Below are 21158 nucleotides of genomic sequence, written 5' to 3'. Positions count from 1 at the left end.
ATACAACTAACAAATTATATCCTAATTTTCATCTCTACACCAGAAATAACATATTAAAATTTCATGAGAAATGGAGCGAATTTACTAGTTTAATCGGATCAAAATGGCATGCCCTTTTTCTTCCAATTTTCTTCTTCTCTCCCTCGAAGCTTTCTGCGTGTTTCGTTTGCTTTCTTTCAAAATTGAAAGAAGCCTCTTTCTCTTGGCTTTTTGCCACTTTCTTTCTTTATTTTTATTTTTATTTTGTTTTAAAGGTTGTATGGGCCCCACTTAAGGTTGGAGACCGACCAACAAATCTCCCCCTCACCAACTCAAGTGGGGATAGGTTGCTCCGCCAAGTTTGCCTTCTCTTTGCAGGAATCAAACTTTATTGCAGGTAAACTCTTAGTCATCATATCTAAACCATTATCATCAGTATTGATCTTCTCAAGTGCATATAATTTCATCTCAAGCACTTGACGTATCCAATGATACCTCACCTCTATATGTTTCGATCTGGAATCAAACGTCGGATTCTTACTGATATGGATAGCACTCTGACTGTCACAAAATAATACAAACTTCTTTTGATTGATGCCTAACTCTTGTAGAAATTTCTTCATCCACAAGAGTTCCATAGAAGCTTCAACAACAACAATATATTCTGCCTCTGTAGTAGATAAAACAACACATTTCTGAAGTCGAGATTGTCACGACATAGCTCTCCTTGCAAAAGTCATCATATAACCAGAAGTAGACTTTATTGAATCAAGATCCCCAGCCATATCTGCATCTGTGTAACCATCTAACATAGGTTGGCCACTCCTAAAGCATAAAAAAACTCTGGAACTACCATTAAGATATATGAGAATCCACTTCACCGTTTGTTAGTATTCCTTGCCAGGATTAGAGAGAAACCGACCATCAACTCCAACGACATGAGCAATATCTGGCCTGGTGCAAACCATAGCATACATCAAACTGCCAACTGCAAATGCATATGGAATCTTCTTCATTTCTGCTTTCTCTTTCTCACTTGTAGGACATTTCTGCGAACTCAACTTGAAATGACTAGCAAGTAGAGTACTAACAGGTTTGGAATTACTCATACTAAACCTTTCTAAAACCTTCTCAATATACTTTTGCTGCGACAACCACAGTTTTTCATTCTTCCTATCATGAGTGATACTCATGCCAAGGATTTTCTTTGTAGGATCCAAATTCTTCATAGCAAAGGATCCTTTCAAGTCTTTCTTAAGACTTTTAATCTTCTTAGTGTCATGACCAACAATCAACATGTCATCAACATAAAGTAAGAGAATTATAAAATCATCATCATAGAATTTCTTAACATATACACAATTATCAGAAGAAGTCTTACTATACCCATGACCTTCCATGAAGGAATCAAACTTCGTATACCACTACCTTGGCGCTTGCTTCAGCCCATATAAGCTCTTCTTCAACTTGCATACAAAATACTCCTTTTCTTTAACCTCAAAATCCTCTTGTTGCTCCATATAAATTTCTTTATCTATGTCACCGTGAATAAATGCAGTCTTCACATCAAGCTGCTCAACCTTTAAATTCAAGCTAGCCGCCAATCCAAGCACAACTCAAATAGAAGACATCTTCACAACTGGAGAGAAAATCTCCTCAAAATCAATACTTTTCTTTTGCTCAAAGCCTTTCACAACCAATCCAACTTTGTACCTTGGGCGTGAGACATTTTCATCCGCTTTCAATTTGAACACCCATTTATTCTTAAATGCTCTCTTACCCTTTGGTAGCATCACCAATTTAAATGTATGATTCTCATGCAAGGATTTTATTTCTTCTTGCATGGCCTTCAACCAATCTTCCTTATGCTCGTCAGACATAGCTTCCTGATAGCTCTCTGGCTCTCCAGTTTCAGTGTTCATCACATACTCATGAGGAGAGTATTTCTGAGAAGGATGACGCTCTCTAGTAAACCTTCTCAATTCAGACTCAACTGGTGGTTCAAGTGGAACTTCAACATCTGGTGAAACTTCTGCATCTGGCACCTCAGGTTGAGGTGTAGGTTCATCATGCAAATTATCACCAACATTATCAACTTGTACATCTCCCCCATCAATAGAAGGTCTAGTGGAAGGACTAGATTCATCATAAGCAAAACATCTAACAGTTATTGTTGGCTTATCTATCTTCTCAAGATCTTCAATAGTTTGGTCTTTAAGAAAAATCACATCTCGATTTCTAATTATCTTCTTACTCATCGGATCCCATAATCTGTAACCAAAGTCTTCGTGACCATAACCCATGAAGATACACTACTTTGACTTTCCATCAAGTTTGGATCTTTCATCTCTTGGGATGTGAACAAAGGCCGTACAGTCGAACACCCGCAAGTGACTATAGGAGACATCTTTTCCTCTCCAAACTTTCTCTAGAACATCACCATTAAGTGAAACTAAAGGAGAAAGGTTGATCAGCAGTCTTCATCGCTTCACCCCAAAAGGATTTAGGCAACTTTGCATGAGAGAGCATACACCTGACTCTATCATTGATAGTGCGATTCATTCTCTCTGCAACTCCATTATGTTGAGGAGTCTTAGAAACCGTCTTCTCAAGCTTAATTCCACGTCCTTTACAATATTCTTCAAACGGACCCTGTATTCACCACCATTATCTACTCGAACTCATTTTAATTTTCTTCCTGTTTCTCTTTCAACATTTGCATGAAAGTGTTTGAAGTTACCGAGCACTTGGTCTTTAGATTTCAAAACAAAAATTCATACTTTTCGAGACTAATCATCAATAAAAGTAACAAAAGATGATGCACCACCTAGTGTCTTAGCATCCATAAGGCAAACATCAGTATGAACTAAATCTATAATATGTGATCTCCTATGAGGTCTAGAACTATGAAATGATACTCTAGCATGATTTTCAACAAAATAATGAGTACAAGTATTTAAAGTTGTACATTTCACGGGAAGTGAGTGCTTTTTGGCTAAGACGCTTAGTCCTTTCTCGCTTAAGTGACCAAGACGTATATGCCACAAATCAGAAGAGAAATTATCAGCTACATTCACCTCTTCTTTAGCAACAATGAGAGCCCCTTTGGTAATCTTGCATTTTTCACTACCAAAGAAAGTGCAATACCCCTATTGATCCAAAGTCTTCACTAAAATAAGATTGAACTGCATATCTGGCGCATGCCTAACATTCTTCAACTACAACTTACATTCCATGTTAGTTTCAAGTCACATATCACCCATACCAATGATATCACACACTTCTTTATCTCACAATTTGATCTTGCCAAAATTTTCAGCAGTATAGGAAGTGAAAAATTTACTTTTTGGAGTGACATGACATGAGGCACCAAAATTCATAATCCAAGTGAAATCATCACAGACATGATTCACATAATTTTCATCATATGTGATAAGAACATCTTTATAAACAATAGCAATAGTTTCTTTGTCACTATCTTTACCTTTGTATTCGTTTCTTCCCGTTAATTATTCTCTTTTCAAGAACCTACAATACCTCTTGATATGCCCAGCTTGCTACAATGGTGACAAATGAACTCCTTTCTTAACTTGTACTTTCCTCTTGACTTGCTTTGACTCTCTGACTTGTCAGAACTGTGAGATTTTATACTTTGAATTCTCCCCCGTGACTCTAAAACAAGTGCTTCTAATTGGGAGGAGGCATTAGTCAAACCTCGCTCTTTTCTTCTTGTTTCTTCATTTAACATGCTCTCTTTAACCATTGCTAATGTCAACTTTCCTTTTGGAGCTGAATTAGTCAGTGTCACAACCAGAACTTTCCAACTATCAGGCAAAAAGCTCAATAACAACAAGGCTTGCAACTCATCATTCAAAGTGATTTCATTATTTGTCAGTTGGTTCACCGTCTCTTGAAAAATGCTTTCAAGTGCTCCGGCATTGATTTACCTTCAATATACTTCATATTGACAAGCTTTCTAATCAAGAATGCTTTATTTTGTACATTCTTCCTCTCATATAACTCTTTCAATTTATTTCACACCTTCTCGGCATTTGTTTCGGTGTCAACATGTGGATACAAGCTAAGATCAAGCCATTGCCTAATCAAAGCAACTGCCTTCCGATTCAGCTTCTTCTATTCAGCATCGGATTTAGTACCTTTGGATTTATCCCCCTCCATAGGATCATACAAGTCTTTGCTATACAACATATCTTCCATGAGAGTCTTCCAAATCGAGTAATTTTGGGAATTTAATTTGACCATATTTGGCCCATGAATATTTTTCTCCATTATTTAATCAGCACAGAGATAAACAACCTGAGCTTTGATACCACTTTGTTGGGAAAAACTCAACAAAGGTTCAAATAAGAACCTGTCTAACAGCAAAAGCACTAAAAATAATTTTTCCACAACCTATGCGATTAAATAGGCAATACCAAAGATACTCCAAACAACAAATATAATGGCAGAAATTAAATAATCAGACACCATAATTTTAACGTTGGAAAATCCCCTAAAAGAGGAACAAAAAATTCACAGGACTTAGTCCAGTAAAATCTTCCACTATTAAAATAATGGGTACATAATCAACCTTTCTAGTGACACTAGGGCATCTCAACAATCAACAAAATACATAATTAAAACTGATGGAATCAACATAAACCCTCCACAAAATGGGTATCTCAAATCAGACAAAAGAAAAGACAATACAATTAACAAATTATATCCTAATATTCATCTCTACACCAAAAAATATATTAAAATTTCATGAAAAATGGAGCAAATTTACTTATTTAATCGGATTAAAATGGCATGCCCTTTTTACCCCATTTCTTTCTTCTCTCCCTCGAAGTTTTCTGCGTGTTTCGTTTGTTTTCTTTTAAAATTAAAAGAAGCTTCCTTTAGTAGTTTTTTGTCACTTTTTTTCTTTTTTCTTTAATTTTTATTTTTATTTTTATTTTATTTTAAAGATTGTGTAGACCTCTACTTGAGGTTGGGGATCCACTAATACTATCAATCCTAATTATATTTGATATAATTACTTATAATCAAGTTGTTGAAGAATAAATTTTGCCATACTACTATTATGTGATCATATTGTGTAAGATGAAAAAGTTAACACCAACATAATTTTTTTATAATTAACATCACCATAAATTAACATAGCTGAAATAAAGATACTTAGATAAATGAATACCATATTTGAATAGATAGCATAAAAAATAAAAAATAAAATAAGAAAAATAGTCGATGCGAACTTATTGTTAAAAATAAAATCCCAATTTTTTTCACAGTACAATTTTTTTTTTACTTGATTTGACATGGTCACTTTTTCAAATATTCTTTCAGTTTCCTTGAAACAATCAATTCAAATTTGATGTGTAATGTGTAATACTAATATGTAATGCGTTACTTTTCATTACAACCTTAGTCAAATGTTGTACTAATATATACGTTGTTTTGCTTTTAGGTTCAACTCTGTTGACCCTTATGCTTTGAGTCTTCATTTTTTATTCTCATTTTTGATAGATGCTTGTTCTGATGTTACTTGTGCTAATCTTTTCAAGAGACTAAGATTAGGTTAATTTGCTCATGTTTATCATATGGTCAATTTCATAATAGAATCACCATATTCATATGTAACTAGTAGATATTGGATTTATACCTTGTTTTTTTCATAGAATTATCTATTGGCTACAATGCACTTGCTTAGAGCTTAGCCAATATAGCATTTTTGATTCAAAATAGAGCCAAAATACGAATATCAAATTGAAGAGGCATCTAATATGCAAATAGCCTGATTTAAATATATAAGCACATTTTTTAATTCAATTTTAGATCCAATTTTTATTTTTATTTATTTTATAAAAACATGGTTAATAAGAAATAAAGAATAGGGATGATGGTGATTGAACTAGTTATAGAAAAAACTATTCCAATCCATTACTCATCTAATGGTAGCTACCTAATAAATGCATGTTTGGGCGTCATTATTTTGTTAAAAAAAATTTTTTCAATGAAAAAAGATCTTTTTTTATTTTTAACGTGTTTGGTAAATTTTTAGTAGTAAAAGTAAAAGCACTAGTAAAATCAAAAAAATATCTTTTTTGAGAAGCTGTAATTTACATCTTTTTTTAAAAGATCTTTTTTCCTTAAAAAAAATGTTTTTCATGTAATAAATAAACAAAAAAATACTTTTATATTGTTATACCCAAACATAATTGATAGATAAAAAGACCTTTTTACATGAGATATCCAAACATAAAATTACTTTTACTTCTCTATAAGATCTTTTAAAAAAAGATAACTCGAAAAAAGATCTTTTTTTAGAAGCTCACCCAAACAAACCCTAATTGTAATTCTCTACAAAGACTTTAATTTTGATATAAAAATATTAGATAAAAAAATCTATTTTCAACCAATCTACATTTAAGGTTTTTTCCTCCTAATATTTTCCATTTTTTTCACCATGTTCTATAATTTTTTTTCCGATTTCTTCTTTTTCTTCTTTTATATTTTTTTACTCTTTCTCTTTGCTTTTATCTTCTTCTTTCTCTCTTTCTTTTTCCCTTTCTCTTTTTCTTCTCTTCTTCATATGTTATATTATTTAGGGATAGCTACTATTTTAATATACTAAAGATTTAGTCACTGATAAAAAAAATTCCTAAAAGATGTTATCAATAAAATAGCTTTTAAATGATTTAAAAATGCGACAAAAACATATTATATTTTTTATGAGTGACAAAACCTTTCATATTTAGCAAATGGTTTATCCATTTGATCTTAGTTTTTGCAGCAACATTTGAATAAATCTTTAGAAAATGCACAAAAAAAATTAGAATAAAATTTGATCTCTAAATTTTTTTTATTTTTTTAAAAAAATTCACTTGACAAAATCTTATTTTTCTAATGATAATTGCAAAAATTTGTATGAAAATCTGTTCTCTAAAATATTTTTTTAGAATATATATTTAATATCTAATTTTTTTGTCGTATTTTTAAATCTTTCGATGGTTAATTCGTTGTTAGCATATTATGAGATTCTTTTTGTGAACAATGTGAACTTTGGAGTACTCTATTATTTATATAGAACTTTTGTATTTAATTTTTATTAATATATTTATGTGTTTTTGTTTCAAATTTTCTATGTTGGTTCCATAATTTTTTCGTATTGACTTTAAAATTTTTTGCATTATTTAAAGAAAGTCAGTAATGTTTTCATAAACATCTATACCATAAAATCGAGTTTTGCTAGAATGAAAAAGACATATATAATAGAATCGTAATCATAGAATATGACTCTAATCGAAATGCATAGATCTGTCTCATATATTATGGGAACATTTCAGAAATACCTCTAATAGAGGGATAAATAGTCAATTTTAAAAAAGTTTATCGTAAACCTCTTTTAGATATGAATTTACCTGATTCAGAATTGAAGAACTTACATTAGTATCTCAATACTCTATATTTTTAGACTCTAATATATATCAAATAGATAAGATATATTTAATCGATTAGAATATAAAATTTTATGGAATATGGATATAATAAAAAAAATAAGATATATTATGTTTATACAATAAATTAAGTATCTTTGTCACTAATATAAATAAAACTAATATAATAGTAGTATTTATATTATTTGTAGGTGCACTAACTCTCTAGGAGGTAACTATATTATTTTTCAAGCCAAAAGAGCCCCTACCAATTTGAAACAAAAATAAATAAAAATATAGTTCATTTTAAAAGCATCTGTTTACCTAATATACTATCATTTTCGGCCTGAATACTTTTTTTTTTTGGTTGATGGATTGAACGAATACTTTTTTTTTTTTTTGGTTGATGGATTGAACAACTTCTAATCTTAAGAGACATACTCACACACCCACTCACACACTCTAACCTAGCCACTGCTAAGATTTGAACTTATGTGGCTTTGGATTGAGACAAATACTTTTGCCACTGAACCACATGCCTCAGCCACCCTGCATACCTGTTTTAATATTTGTTAGGTCTGAATTTCTGAATTGGGCTTCTTTGTAAACCCAACTCTGGGAGCCACCTTCGAAGCTTTTATTTTTGGTCAAGCCTCAAATGTTATGTGGTAGTTGTTGGAATTTTGGAGTTCAATGAAATGGGGTTAGTTAATTAGAGGGCCTAATCTTCTAGTGTGGAAGAGGCGAACTAATTATGAAGGGCCTAGTTCCTAGTTATATGGGGTTCAAAAAAGCCATTTTGATTGTAAAACATGCCTGTAGAGAAGCTAATAGAAGTGCAGAATGACTTTCAAATAGCGTTGGAAGAAAGTTAAGCCAACTCACGAGCTAATTCGAGTTCGACTCGTAAATGACTCAATAAATTAAACTCGTGAGCTGGTGAGTCGAACTTGAGTTTGGAATTGAACTCATAAATTAAATGAATCGAACTTGAACTTGGAGAAACTCAAGCTATTAGCCCGTGAGCTGTCTCAATTATTATATAATACATATATATATATAATCTTAATTATTTAAAATTATTTATTTATTTTTTATATATAATTCTAATGTAGAACATAAATAAAAAATTTATAATTTATTGATATATAGAGAATATGTAAAATTGATTTTTTAAAATATATAAGTTATAATTTATTGATATAAAATTACAGATTATGTTCCTATTATTTGAGCCAGTTCGTGAGTTCGAACCAGCTCGTGAGCTTTCGGTGTGCCGATGTTGAATTTAAGAAATATACTCAATTGTTAATGAGTCGAGCAGTGAGGCAAGTTCAATTTTCGTGAACCGAGCTTGAACTTGATCTAATTCATCTCAAACTTATTTCTAGCCCTACTTGAAAAGAATAGTTTAAAAGCGGGATTCATGACAAAAAAAAAAAAAAGGAGATTCCACTTCATTGACCTTCCCCACCTGAGTTAAGGCACATTATTGCTGATGATGATAGCAGAGAGGTTTTGTTACCCCGTATTATTCCTGAGTTGAAGTTTTAGTCTTTTCTTTTTTTTTTTTATTGGGACTCTAATTAAGCCCCCTTTGTGAACCAAAAAAAGAGAGAAGAACTTGAGTAACATTATAACTTTAGGCTTGTCTTAATGGGAAATATATTTGCCTCCTAAAATTGTTTCATGCATTCGAGTCTCTCTTGATGAAAAAGAGAGCATCTAATTTGTGTATGAGGACTGAGGAGATGGGTGTCTGTTGACTGTTGTATTGAAAAAAAGAAAACTTTAATTCAACGTTCACTATTTCATCCAAAAATAAAGCATTCACTAATAATAAAAATTATTCTACACCTGTCACCTTGTAATTTTTTATTAAAAAATATTATTTATACATTAAAATTAATTATTATATATTTATATATAAATATATACATTATTTTTAACTCTTTTTTAATATATATTTTAGACTTCAACATATATTTTAAGAGTTTGTAATAATAATTGACAGATTAATTATTGGATATAATTAAACACATTTTTTATTTTATTGAGATAATCCCTTGCCTATTATTTGGGAATTGGGTGGACCATTATGAAATGCCTGCATCAGTTGAAGAAGCTCTAGAAAATTTGGATAACAATAAATTAGATCCATTTTTGTGGGAGTAGGGTTTATATTATTACTTTATTAATTTACATAATTTTGGTTCTAGGAAAGAAGCTTCAAAATATTGGCATAATCCAACCGATTCGAATATACTAAAATTATTATAGAAATCTTCTTGGCTCTCTTGCTCAAGTGAGATCTGTGTTCATCTCAATACAGAGACATGTATAGAATATAATAAAAAAACACAGTTGCATTGTGAATAATAATATAATTGGATTTATTTTCCATACTTGTTATTAATATATACATTATTTTTATACATACACCGACCTAATAATGTATTACATATCAATAAAAGTAATTATATTTTATATTTATTTCTTAAATAGAGTCATTTAAAAATAAAAACTTGCTGAAATAACAACATAACTCTATGATATAACATCATATTAAACTCATTATAAACCTCTTATAGGTCTGTATTCCTAAAAGAAATATGGACCTTAAAAAGTATAATATGAATAAAATAAAATAAAAATGTGTCCAATAGAATAACATAGAATAAGGCCAAGTTTGCATTTTACACGTAACAAAAAGAGTAAGAATGGGATAGCAGGAAATGGCCCTCATATATGGCCGTATAACGACATCTATCTTAATTCTAATTTGGTAGGAGAACCCCTTAAGAATAGGCATATATGTCGCATAGGGGACAAAATTTATTAATATACAATTTATTATTGAATAAATTATGTTATCACTTTTGGGGTATGGATATACCAAATTATTGTCTATCAAATGGCATAAGGGGTCAAAGTTAAACTTCACAAAAAATTTTGAAGGCACATCCTTTCTCGAAATGCTCAAATCTGTGATATATATCGTTATCATCCTTACCATCAATTTTTTTCATTGATATCCGAAATGTTATATTATTTGAAAATATATTTGACAACCCACAACTACGATTAAATACATTAAAAAAGGAGATTATGGATAATATATGTTTGTATAAAAAATCCATATTGATCGAGAAAAAAAAACGCAAACAGCTCTCTCTTCTTCTTTCTCAATATTGTTCATATATAAGATATCATCAAATTGGGTAGATTTAAAACATTAGAATATTTAATCGTAACTACGGTTAGAGATATAACAATTCGTATAAATTTATTTATTTAAATTTTTAATAAAAATAATTTTATAATATAATATTAAAATTTTTATAATTTAAAAATTTAAAAATTGATTTTTATTAATTATAAAAAAATTTAGCAATAAATCAATAAAAAAATAAAATCTACAAATTAAAAAAATGATTTAATAAAAATAAATTAAAAATATAATTTTTTATGTATTTTTTTTATCGGTTTAACTTAAAAAAAATGATTTCATGGCGCATATAGGTTACAGTCCTAGTGTGTACACTATGATTCTCAATCAATGAATCATTATGAGTCACAAAACCCTAAAATTATGTTGTGTGACATGGTTGGGGATTCCAATGAGAAGAGGGTAGTGGATGATATTGAAGATTTGCAAGTTGATCCATTTGGTCCTGTCTACAATTATACAGCCCCATACTTTTCTATTATCATCACTACTCCTACAACTAGAGTCCAAAATTCAAAATCCAAGATTATTAGTAACCAATTCAAACACTATTAACAAGTTCAACATGATCCAATTGTCATGCTAACTGCTAAGTTTCTTCATACCCTCCCTTATCATGACGTATAACCAATGTAATCCTTAATCTGATTTATCTTCTTAGGGATACATGTAGCCATATCAATCTCATAGCAGGGACATCTATATTGTTATATATACTTTATTACTATTATTTTATGGCACATGCTATTTTAGTAATGGTCCACATTCAACTTCTGTCGATAACTAAAATTTGGATCTTCGTGTGTTAGTTAGTAATTAACATAGTTAGAAGGTGCGTGGATGAATTTTTAACAATATTTTATTTTTCTTTTCATAATGATGATGATGACTCTTAGTATTTAGTAATAAATCAGATACTATAACATCTACAAACCTACAAGATTAAGAAGCTGAAGATATATAGCTCATTTCATAAGAATATTATACGTGTTGGTTTAACGGCTCCATGCATAAACAACAATTTCATTTTCATTCATATAGAACGTGATTAATTATACTAAAAATATTAGAAGAGTATTAAAATTTATTATTTATTATTAATTTAGTTTAATAATTTAATAATATATTTTAATTTATATTTTAAATATTAATAATTAATTGATGGTTAAAATTTATAAATTCTAATAATATTTTAATAATTTTGTAATTATATTGAAAGAAAGCAAGGGAAAATTTAGTTATATAACAGATTTGCAAAGTATTTCAACTAGTTGGCCACGTATATTGTTATGTAGGGGACCTTTGGCTTGGGGAATTAAAATTCCCAAATTCATTGTAACGGACTAACTGTGTTAACTTAAATAGATATTCATCAAACGGTTTTCTTGCCACATTAGTGCTAAGGAAGCTTCTTCTGGCTTTATTAACTCATATTCCATATTTGCCCTTCATTTTTCATATATATCTTGCTTCTCAGTCAATTTGACACGTGGCAACTCACTGAAGACTGTCTTGAGGACGTGACCGATCTAATATATTGATTCAGATTTGTGAAAAAACTAAGCTAATTTTGTTGGATATGGAAAAGAATTTGATGTGATACTTAATTATTGAATTTTATATATTTTTTAAAATTATATGCAGTACGTTTTATAAATTAAGAAATATTATAAAATTTAATAATTGAGTATTATACTAAAATTGTAGTGATATAAAAAAAGGAAAAAAACTAAACTAACATTTATTTAATCAATATCTGTCTAACAAAATATTAAATAAATAAAAATTAAAAAATGATTAATTATTGGTTGAAACAAGTGAATTCTCAATATTTTTCTTCAGTTCTAGTTGCAACTACAATATTATTACCCCGAGTATTATTAACATTTTTAGTGGCAATTGCTTATTTTAGGTTTGCATTTGTCCATTTAAAATCAGCGAAGAGCGAAGACTGCAAAAGTCATCTCAATTTGAGAAAGGAGTAATGTATTGACATTTTGAGTACTGATAGATTATTAGAGAATGGTTAAAAAAAAGGGTGCATATTATTCGGATCGGTTCAAAGATTTGATTCGAATTCAAATATTTTGAGACTAATTTGATATGATTTTAATATTTAATTTTAAAAATTTAAAATTTAGTAAGAATTTTAAAAATAAATTTAGTCATTATTTAAGATTAGATCTGGATCAAGGTAAACTAGATTTTGTCCGATCTATGTGTATTTTAGAGAAATTAAAAAAGGTATATATATTTTAAATTAACCTTTTGACATAAAGTTTATCAAGATCTGATTTTAGTGTGACTCGAAAGTAGTGTGATTTTACCGAGTTTATAACCCGATAAAAATATCAAAAATAGAGTTGGTCATTATTTAAGGTCAGATCTAAGTCAAGACGAACACGGCTTCACCCAATCCTATGTGCACCCCTAATTAAAAATATAATTATTTAGATATTTTTTATTAATTCAATTTTTTTTAAAAAATTATAACATAATATTAGAATTTTTTTTATATCTTAATAGAAATGTAATCGGACTAAGATATCACTGTTAGAAAAGAAATTCAATGAATATTTATGTTCTTACAATAGTGTCATACTCTTATCTAGGTTTATATATATACAATAAGAGTTGAGACTTGAGAGAATGAACTTAATTAATATACTTTGTTCAAACTCCAGGTCTATTCAATATCCCTTCAAAGGCTATGTCCCAATACATCTCAAGAATTAAACTCTATATTTAAAGTTATAAAAATTCTGATATTATATTAAAAAAAGTATCTTTTTTAATTTAAATTAATAAAAAATATATAAATAGTTATATTTTTAAAAACGGTGAAACTTTGACACTAAAAAGATTATTTGTGCATTATTAGTAATTGACATGTATAGTTATAGCCTTATAGGTTTGGATTGAAGAAATTTGAAGTATGTAGTAGAGTAGAGGAGCATGCATGCAAATTATTGTCCCCTATATGGGGCGAGTTGTTTTAGAATATATTCGTTAAAAGATTAATTGTTTTGTTGTGGATGTCGTTGGAGTTGTGTAAACGTTTGAAAGATAGAGAAAGCGGTGGATTTTGGATCAATCCAACCTCTGATCTCATCCTTCATTTACCCGTAAATTCATCACATTCATATGTCATTCACTCTTGCCAGTTGCCAACAATTCTGAGACACACTACTAAATTTAGTGTGTGATATTGAAATATTTGTACGTTTCTTTAGTTTGTTATTTTAGAAAGTTCCAGGAAGCAACATTTAGTGTAAAAATATATATATTGATTGCTATATGATTGTTTCTCTTAATTTTAACAAAGACAACAATACAAGGACACGAAGATTTTCCAAATTTAATATATAGCTTAGTAAAATGTCAGTAATTCTAGGGTAAAATTATTAAGAAAAAAAATATATAATTTTATAACTAGAGTATTCACTGAATATGATAATTAATTTTCTGGTAGTTGATAAATAATTTAATTATTGATGAAAAGCAGTACTTTTAATAATAAATTAATTTTCAAAAGCAGTACTTTTATTTTTTTTTAAAAAAGAAAAAATGATCTCCAAAACAAAAATCAAATTCTCACCTGATGTTAACTAAGAAAGGATGATTGTCTTCTGCTTAATTGTAATATTTTCTTAACGATAAATTAAATAGATAAATATATATGAGAAAAATAGAAAGTGTATACCTTTTTCATTATAGTGTGGTGACATCAGAGACTAAATGAAAGATGTCAAAAGGGTGCCACAAAGTCCACAACAGGTTCCTTGTCTAAGTGCTTACCACCCACCATACGTGCTTGCAAATGCAGCTTTCAAGTGGCATCTTTCTCTCTTTTCTTTAAAGAAATTAAAAGCATGCACACTGAACAACAATATTTAATGATTAAAAATGTTAAAAAATTAACAAAATTTATTATTTTTGACTAATAATTTTAATTATTAATTTAATAACATATTTTTAACTAATATTTTTAAATATTATTGATTATTTATTAATAAAAACAATAAATTCTCCTGAATCTCTAATATTATTTTTTAATGATTTTAATTTTTAGTAATAAAATTTATTTATAGTGGCCTTTGTTTGTTTCTACTACTATCACAAGAGAGTTATCCAATTTACCAATTTTATTACAATAAGGGGCGTGATTTTCAAGATATTCATTATTCATTTATTTCCCCTGGTATTATATAAGTAGAGGAGCTTAAAGGGTTTTATTGCAAGAACTTCTCATACTTGCTTGTGATACATTTGTAGATAAAAGCAAAATAAAGAGTTCTAACCATGGCTGCATCAGCATTCTTTGTCCCTTCATCCGTAAGCCCTTAATTGCTTCTTCTCTTTTTTCTTCTTCTCAATTCTTAAGTTTACGTACTAATTTAATTTGTTCTGTGTATAACTAATGCTAAAGTCCATGTAGAATTCTTAATTGTTCAATAATATGTTGATGGATAGAGTTTATTTTATGATTGAATTTTAGTGAACATTATTGGATGCATTTATATAGTAAATTCAATTACATAACATGATGGTATTTTGTTGGGGGAGCTAATTAACAAATTAAAGCTTATTTGTTGTTCTTTAGTTTCTTGATGTATTATTGTATGCAAGTTGAATGACTCTTGCTCTGAGAATTCTTTCTACTCATGAAGCCAATTATATTCTTCTGTAAATCAATCAGATCCTACACAAACCCACATGCACTAATAAACGTCTGGGCTTTCATGTTCTAGGATTAGGAGGGTATTTGATATTCCGTGTATAGTTGACGATATTAATTAATATTAGCCTAATATTACACTAATAAGTATAAGTAATAATAACCATGAAAATTTTAATGATTGAATATACCGCAAGATGCAAAGTATTTTTTTTAATCTAATATTGTGTTCGGTGTAAATTTATATAAAATTATTTGTAAAAATTATCAAATAATTTAATATATATATATATATATATATAATTAAACTATTATTTAATATTTTTTAATCAATAGTTTTACATAAAAATAATTATTCAAAAATATTTATCCGTTCGGTGAGTTACGTCACCAATTCCGTGAAGTGGCACTGAAAACTATGTGAATTCAATGGAGTGCGGAGGATCATGCCACATTGTCATTTCAGCAGATTGGCATGACATGGTTTATATTTATAGATAGATAAATTAATATAGAATAAAGTATATTTCTATCTTTAAAGTTTGATAAAAAAAATTTTAAAATTTTATTTTATTTTAATTTTGTCCAAATTTTTTTTGTTTACATCAAATATATTTTTTATGATTAATTTTTTAAAAAATTTAAGATCAATTCAACAATAATTTGATAAAACAAATTTTAACACAAGTAAATTAAGTATAATTTTCATATATTATTGTTAGATTTGTTTTAAATATTTTGAAAATTTAGTTGTCGAAGATATATTTAATGTAAATTAAAAAATTTTGGAACAAAATTAAAACAAAATAAAATTTAGAAAATATTTTTAAAATTTTTGTCAAATTTCAGAGGCAAAAAAAAGTATTTTACCATTAATATATTTATCTATAATTTACATAAAACTATTCTAATTCATAAATGTAACAATTTCAACTAATATAAGATGGATAAGAATTTTTATTGGGTGCATGTGGGATTAAAAATTAATATCCAAGAGTTTAATTAATTTTCAAGTAGTTTATATTTACATATAGTAAGATATATGTATTTATGTGATTTTTTATATAAGAAATATTCAAGTATGTTAATATTTATTAGTCATAGATTAGTATAAAATTGAACAATAGCATAACTTTTTCTTAATTTCGCATACATAAATATTAGATTTTATTTCTAGATGAGAATTTACTAGTTACAATTAAGATATATTCAATTTTAGTGTTAAGAAAATAAGAAATCACTATATATAAATATTTTGTAGAAAAATAATTTAATTATTCTCACAAAAGTTACTGGTACTAACACTCCTCATTGTATACGTATGCAACTTAACAGATAATGGAAGAAGAAGCAAGATTTGAAGCGGAGGTAGCAGAGGTGCAAGCATGGTGGAACTCAGAGAGGTTCAAGCTAACAAAGAGACCATACACAGCAAGAGACGTGGTGTCCCTTCGTGGCAACCTCAGACAAAGCTATGCATCAAACGAGATGGCGAAGAAGCTCTGGCGAACCCTCAAGACCCACCAAGCCAATGGCACTGCCTCCAGAACCTTCGGTGCACTTGACCCTGTTCAGGTCACCCAAATGGCTAAGCATTTGGACTCTATCTATGTGTCTGGCTGGCAGTGTTCCGCTACTCACACCACCACCAACGAACCTGGTCCTGATCTTGCTGATTACCCTTATGATACTGTCCCTAACAAGGTTGAACACCTCTTTTTTGCTCAACAGTACCATGACAGGTACTAACGCATCCGCATTATTTCATTTTTAATATTTTTTTTAAACAAGTGATTAGTTTTAAAACACACTTTAATTTTCAGGTATAGTTTGATAATTTGAAAATAAAAAATTCAGGTGCAGTCAACTTCACGTGGAGTTTAACTGAGATCCCTGAAATGATTTGACTTATTTGACTAAATTTTTATCTAACGGCTCTCAATTATCAACTTCACTTGAAGTCGATTGCACATGAATTTTCACCAATTAAAAAATGTGAGATTGTGCATTTTAAAAGTTTAGCCAAAAACATTTTACAAATGTGCCAAAATTTATAAACTAATTACATTCTTTAATTAATTTGATCTTGCACTAACATAAATAAATGTAAATTTTTTTTATTAGGAAGCAAAAAGAGGAGAGGATGAGAATGAGTAGGGAAGAGAGGGCAAGAACCCCTTATGTTGACTACCTGAGGCCAATAATAGCCGATGGTGACACCGGCTTCGGAGGCACCACCGCGACCGTTAAGCTATGCAAGCTCTTCGTGGAGCGCGGTGCCGCAGGCATCCACATTGAGGACCAGTCCTCAGTGACGAAGAAATGCGGCCACATGGCCGGAAAAGTACTTGTCGCCATAAGCGAACATATTAACCGGCTTGTGGCCGCAAGGCTTCAATTCGATGTGATGGGAGTGGAAACAGTTTTGGTGGCAAGAACCGACGCAGAAGCCGCTAATATGATCCAATCCAATATCGACACGCGTGACCATCAGTTTATACTGGGAGTCACGAACCAAAACCTTAGAGGGAAAAGCCTTGCAACTCTCATGCAGCAAGGAATGGCGGCCGGAAAGAGCGGCCACGAGCTACAAGCCCTGGAAGACGAGTGGATATCAATGGCAGGGCTAAAGACATTCTCCGAAGCTGTGGTGGACGCAATCAAAGCGATGAACATTGGGGAGGAGGAGAAGAGAAGGAAGATCAACGAATGGCTGCAGCATTCTCATTACGACAAGTGTCTCTCAAACGACGAAAGCAGAGAAATCGCTGAGAGATTAGGGGTAAGGAACTTGTTCTGGGACTGGGATCTGCCAAGAACAAGAGAAGGGTTCTACAGATTCAAAGGGTCGGTAACCGCTTCAATTGTGAGAGGTTCAGCTTTCGCTCCACATGCAGATCTAATTTGGATGGAAACAGCAAGCCCCAATCTGCAAGAATGTACGGAATTCGCGGAAGGGATAAAGTCGAGGAACCCGGAGATTCTTCTGGGCTACAACCTTTCGCCGTCGTTCAACTGGGATGCTTCTGGAATGAGCGACGAGCAGATGAGGGAGTTCATACCAAGAATTGCGAGGTTGGGGTATGTTTGGCAGTTCATAACTGTTGGAGGGCTCCATTCCAATGCTCTCATTACTTCAATGTTTGCAAGGGATTTTGCAAACAGGGGAATGCTTGCTTATGTTGAAAGGATTCAGAGAGAAGAGAGGAACAATGGTGTTGATACTCTTGCTCATCAGAAATGGGCTGGTGCTAATTACTATGATAGGTACCTCAAGACTGTTCAGGGTGGTGTTGCTTCAACTGCTGCAATGGGCAAAGGTAACATTTTTTTACCATCTATTAGCTTGTAATTATTTTCATGTGAAGTTCACAAGATTTAACATCTTTAATTAAATTATCATTTAATAAAGTTTAACTATTAATTTTATATAAAAATAACTACATACAGTATAATAAATAGTGACATGAATGAATAATAATAATATTAATGTTTACTTGGCTTGTATGTTATTTTGAAGGAGTGACTGAAGAGCAGTTCAAAGAAACATGGACAAGACCAGGAGCTGAGAACATTGGTGCAAGCAGTGTGGTGGTTGCTAAGGCCAGAATGTGATTAAAGAGCCACTTCTCCTAAGGAGGGACTGTTATAACCAATTCCTGAATTTGAATTTCAATAAGTGTTTAGAATAATGATAGAAAAAAAAAAAAAGACAGTCATCATTAAGTCATATAGTTTGATATTATATTTTTATTTTTGGTTGCAGATTTATCTTTTATTTGGCAGTGTGGGCAATTCTATGCTAAGGAACGATAAAGTTTGTTTATGTGCTTTATTATTTGGTGGATTACAGTTTATTGTGTTTGAAATAATATTATTGCTCAAACATATTTTACTTTATCTGCTTCCTAATTTATATACTTTTTTTCTTTTGCACTTCTTCTCGAATTTAAAGGCAGTTAAACTACGGGAAAAGAAATATGCATACATAATTGTACAAAGTCGGGTTTCTGTCCTATTATAATTGCAAAGCTTAGATTGTTGATACACCTTTCTTGGTATTATTTTCTTTTGTTTCTTACTACCTTTTAATACTATACGAAGAAGAAGGCGCATATACATAATGCGCATAAAAATAATACATAGAATTTGTTTTTTTTTTTTCAATGAACCACAAAACAATCTTAATTATTTTAAGGTGTTTTTGACCTCTAACTGAAATAGTTCAGCTAAATAATAATTTTTTAGTCAATAATTGTGATATAAAAAGATTAAATATTATTTAAAAGTTATTAGTTTATTTTGATATATTTTTATTTTTTTTATTTAGTTATTAAATTGGACTTTTTATTTATAGACTTTAGAATTTTCTTTATTTTAACCTAATAAAAGGTTATAAATATCTCCTTAAATATTGTAATCGCAGTATTGAGTGATGAGAGGTGCCAAAACACTTTTTAATTTTGTAATAAAACCATGGCATGGACAAGTGAGATTGAGTGAGTTTTTCTTTTGTTGTACAGAAAATTAAATAAAAAATTAAAGAGTCTCTTCAATTCAATTTTTAAACTATGTGTGAATAAGTTAAATTGAGAATTTTTTTATTGTATCAAAAAATAAATAAATAAATAATAGAATAAAACTTTTTATTCAATTTTAACTTATTTTTTATTTTTATTTTAATTTTAATTTATATTTTCTATTTAATTTTAATTGGTGTCTTGTTTATTTTTCTTTTCTTATCATAAATATATTTGGTTAGTTAGTTTCCTTCTTTTTCATAGTTGGCCAAATATACCTTCTTTTTCTTATGTTAGTTAGTGTCTTTCTAGAGGAAGTAGACTAGACTGTAGAGGAATATATAAAACAAATAATTTGCAGAGGTGGCAAATTGGATACCCCTTCAATTAGCAAACTCATTTAAGAAAGTGGATCCGAGTATAATTTTGAGTCTGTCAAACTAAAAAGTAAAAACTACTAATAGTGAGTTTTCCGAGGACAAAACAGCCTATCAAATCTTCTTTGTCATCTATTTAAATTAAATTAAGATGCTAAAAATATTTTAAAATTTTTATATTAAAAATATATTTTATTTATTTAATTATATTTTATAAAAAATAATATTTTTACAACATATCAAAATCAAATTTTACAATTCATCATTTAATAATAAAAAAATATTTTTATATAAAAATAATTATAAAATTTTTATAATAGTATCTATCATTATCTTATATATATACGAAAGTTTAAAATTAGGATTTTTAAGCATTATCGCTTTCATTTTTAAAATTTTTTTTGTTATTATTTTTATTTATTTATTTATTTTATTTTTTCCTCTCATATATATTTCCAATTATATGACTTAGCTTATTTTTTTAAATAAAGACGCTTCTTATGTTTTTTTTTTATATCACAAAACTATGTTTATATTTTTGTTATATTATGTTGTAAATTTTGTTGTCGTTGTTGCAAAAGAACAAAACTTTTTGTTAATTAAAAATTAAGTGGAAATTTTCATGTTTAATTCTTTATAATAATGTGAGAATGGATATTGTGATGATTGATGTTGAGAATTTTGTGTTTTATGTTTAAGTTATGATTAAATTTTTACTAATCATTTAAATATTAAATTAATTTTAATTTTTGAAAACGAAGAGTTAAATAACTAAATAAGTAAGCCCTTCAACCCTCCATAAAGACAGTAACTTGTTGGATCTAATTTACTTTACTGAGCCTTGACGGCGCGGGCACAGATAACCCAGCCGCTTTAATTTGCTAGTCCTAGGAATTTGGCATAGTTAATACACTAGACATTAATTCAAAATGCATT

The 21158-nt window shown here is 29.5% G+C and overlaps 1 protein-coding gene across 1 annotated transcript; it reads left to right on the top strand.

The window, feature by feature from the left end:
* Positions 1-14816: 14816 nt before the first annotated feature.
* Positions 14817-19225, top strand: LOC112789619 (isocitrate lyase 1). Its single transcript, XM_025831584.2, has 4 exons — positions 14817-14982; positions 16661-17067; positions 17450-18645; positions 18846-19225. The coding sequence occupies exons 1-4, from the start codon at positions 14950-14952 to the stop codon at positions 18938-18940; spliced, it is 1731 nt and encodes a 576-aa protein (XP_025687369.1). The 5' UTR covers positions 14817-14949; the 3' UTR covers positions 18941-19225.
* Positions 19226-21158: the final 1933 nt, after the last annotated feature.

This window comes from Arachis hypogaea, chromosome 3 (genome assembly GCF_003086295.3).
Source record: "Arachis hypogaea cultivar Tifrunner chromosome 3, arahy.Tifrunner.gnm2.J5K5, whole genome shotgun sequence".
Classification (NCBI taxonomy): Eukaryota; Viridiplantae; Streptophyta; class Magnoliopsida; order Fabales; family Fabaceae; genus Arachis; species Arachis hypogaea.
Note: the sequence above shows the minus strand (reverse complement) of the source record. Positions and strands in the feature narration are given on the sequence as shown.

What these genes read in the sequence shown, in the direction of transcription:
- LOC112789619 (XM_025831584.2), top strand. Translation starts at nt 14,950, where the DNA reads ATGGCTGCATCAGCATTCTTTGTCCCTTCATCC. An exon ending in CATTCTTTGTCCCTTCATCC is followed by an intron (nt 14,983 to 16,660) that starts GTAAGCCCTTAA and finishes GCAACTTAACAG; the next exon opens with ATAATGGAAGAAGAAGCAAG. An exon ending in GCTCAACAGTACCATGACAG is followed by an intron (nt 17,068 to 17,449) that starts GTACTAACGCAT and finishes TTTTTTTATTAG; the next exon opens with GAAGCAAAAAGAGGAGAGGA.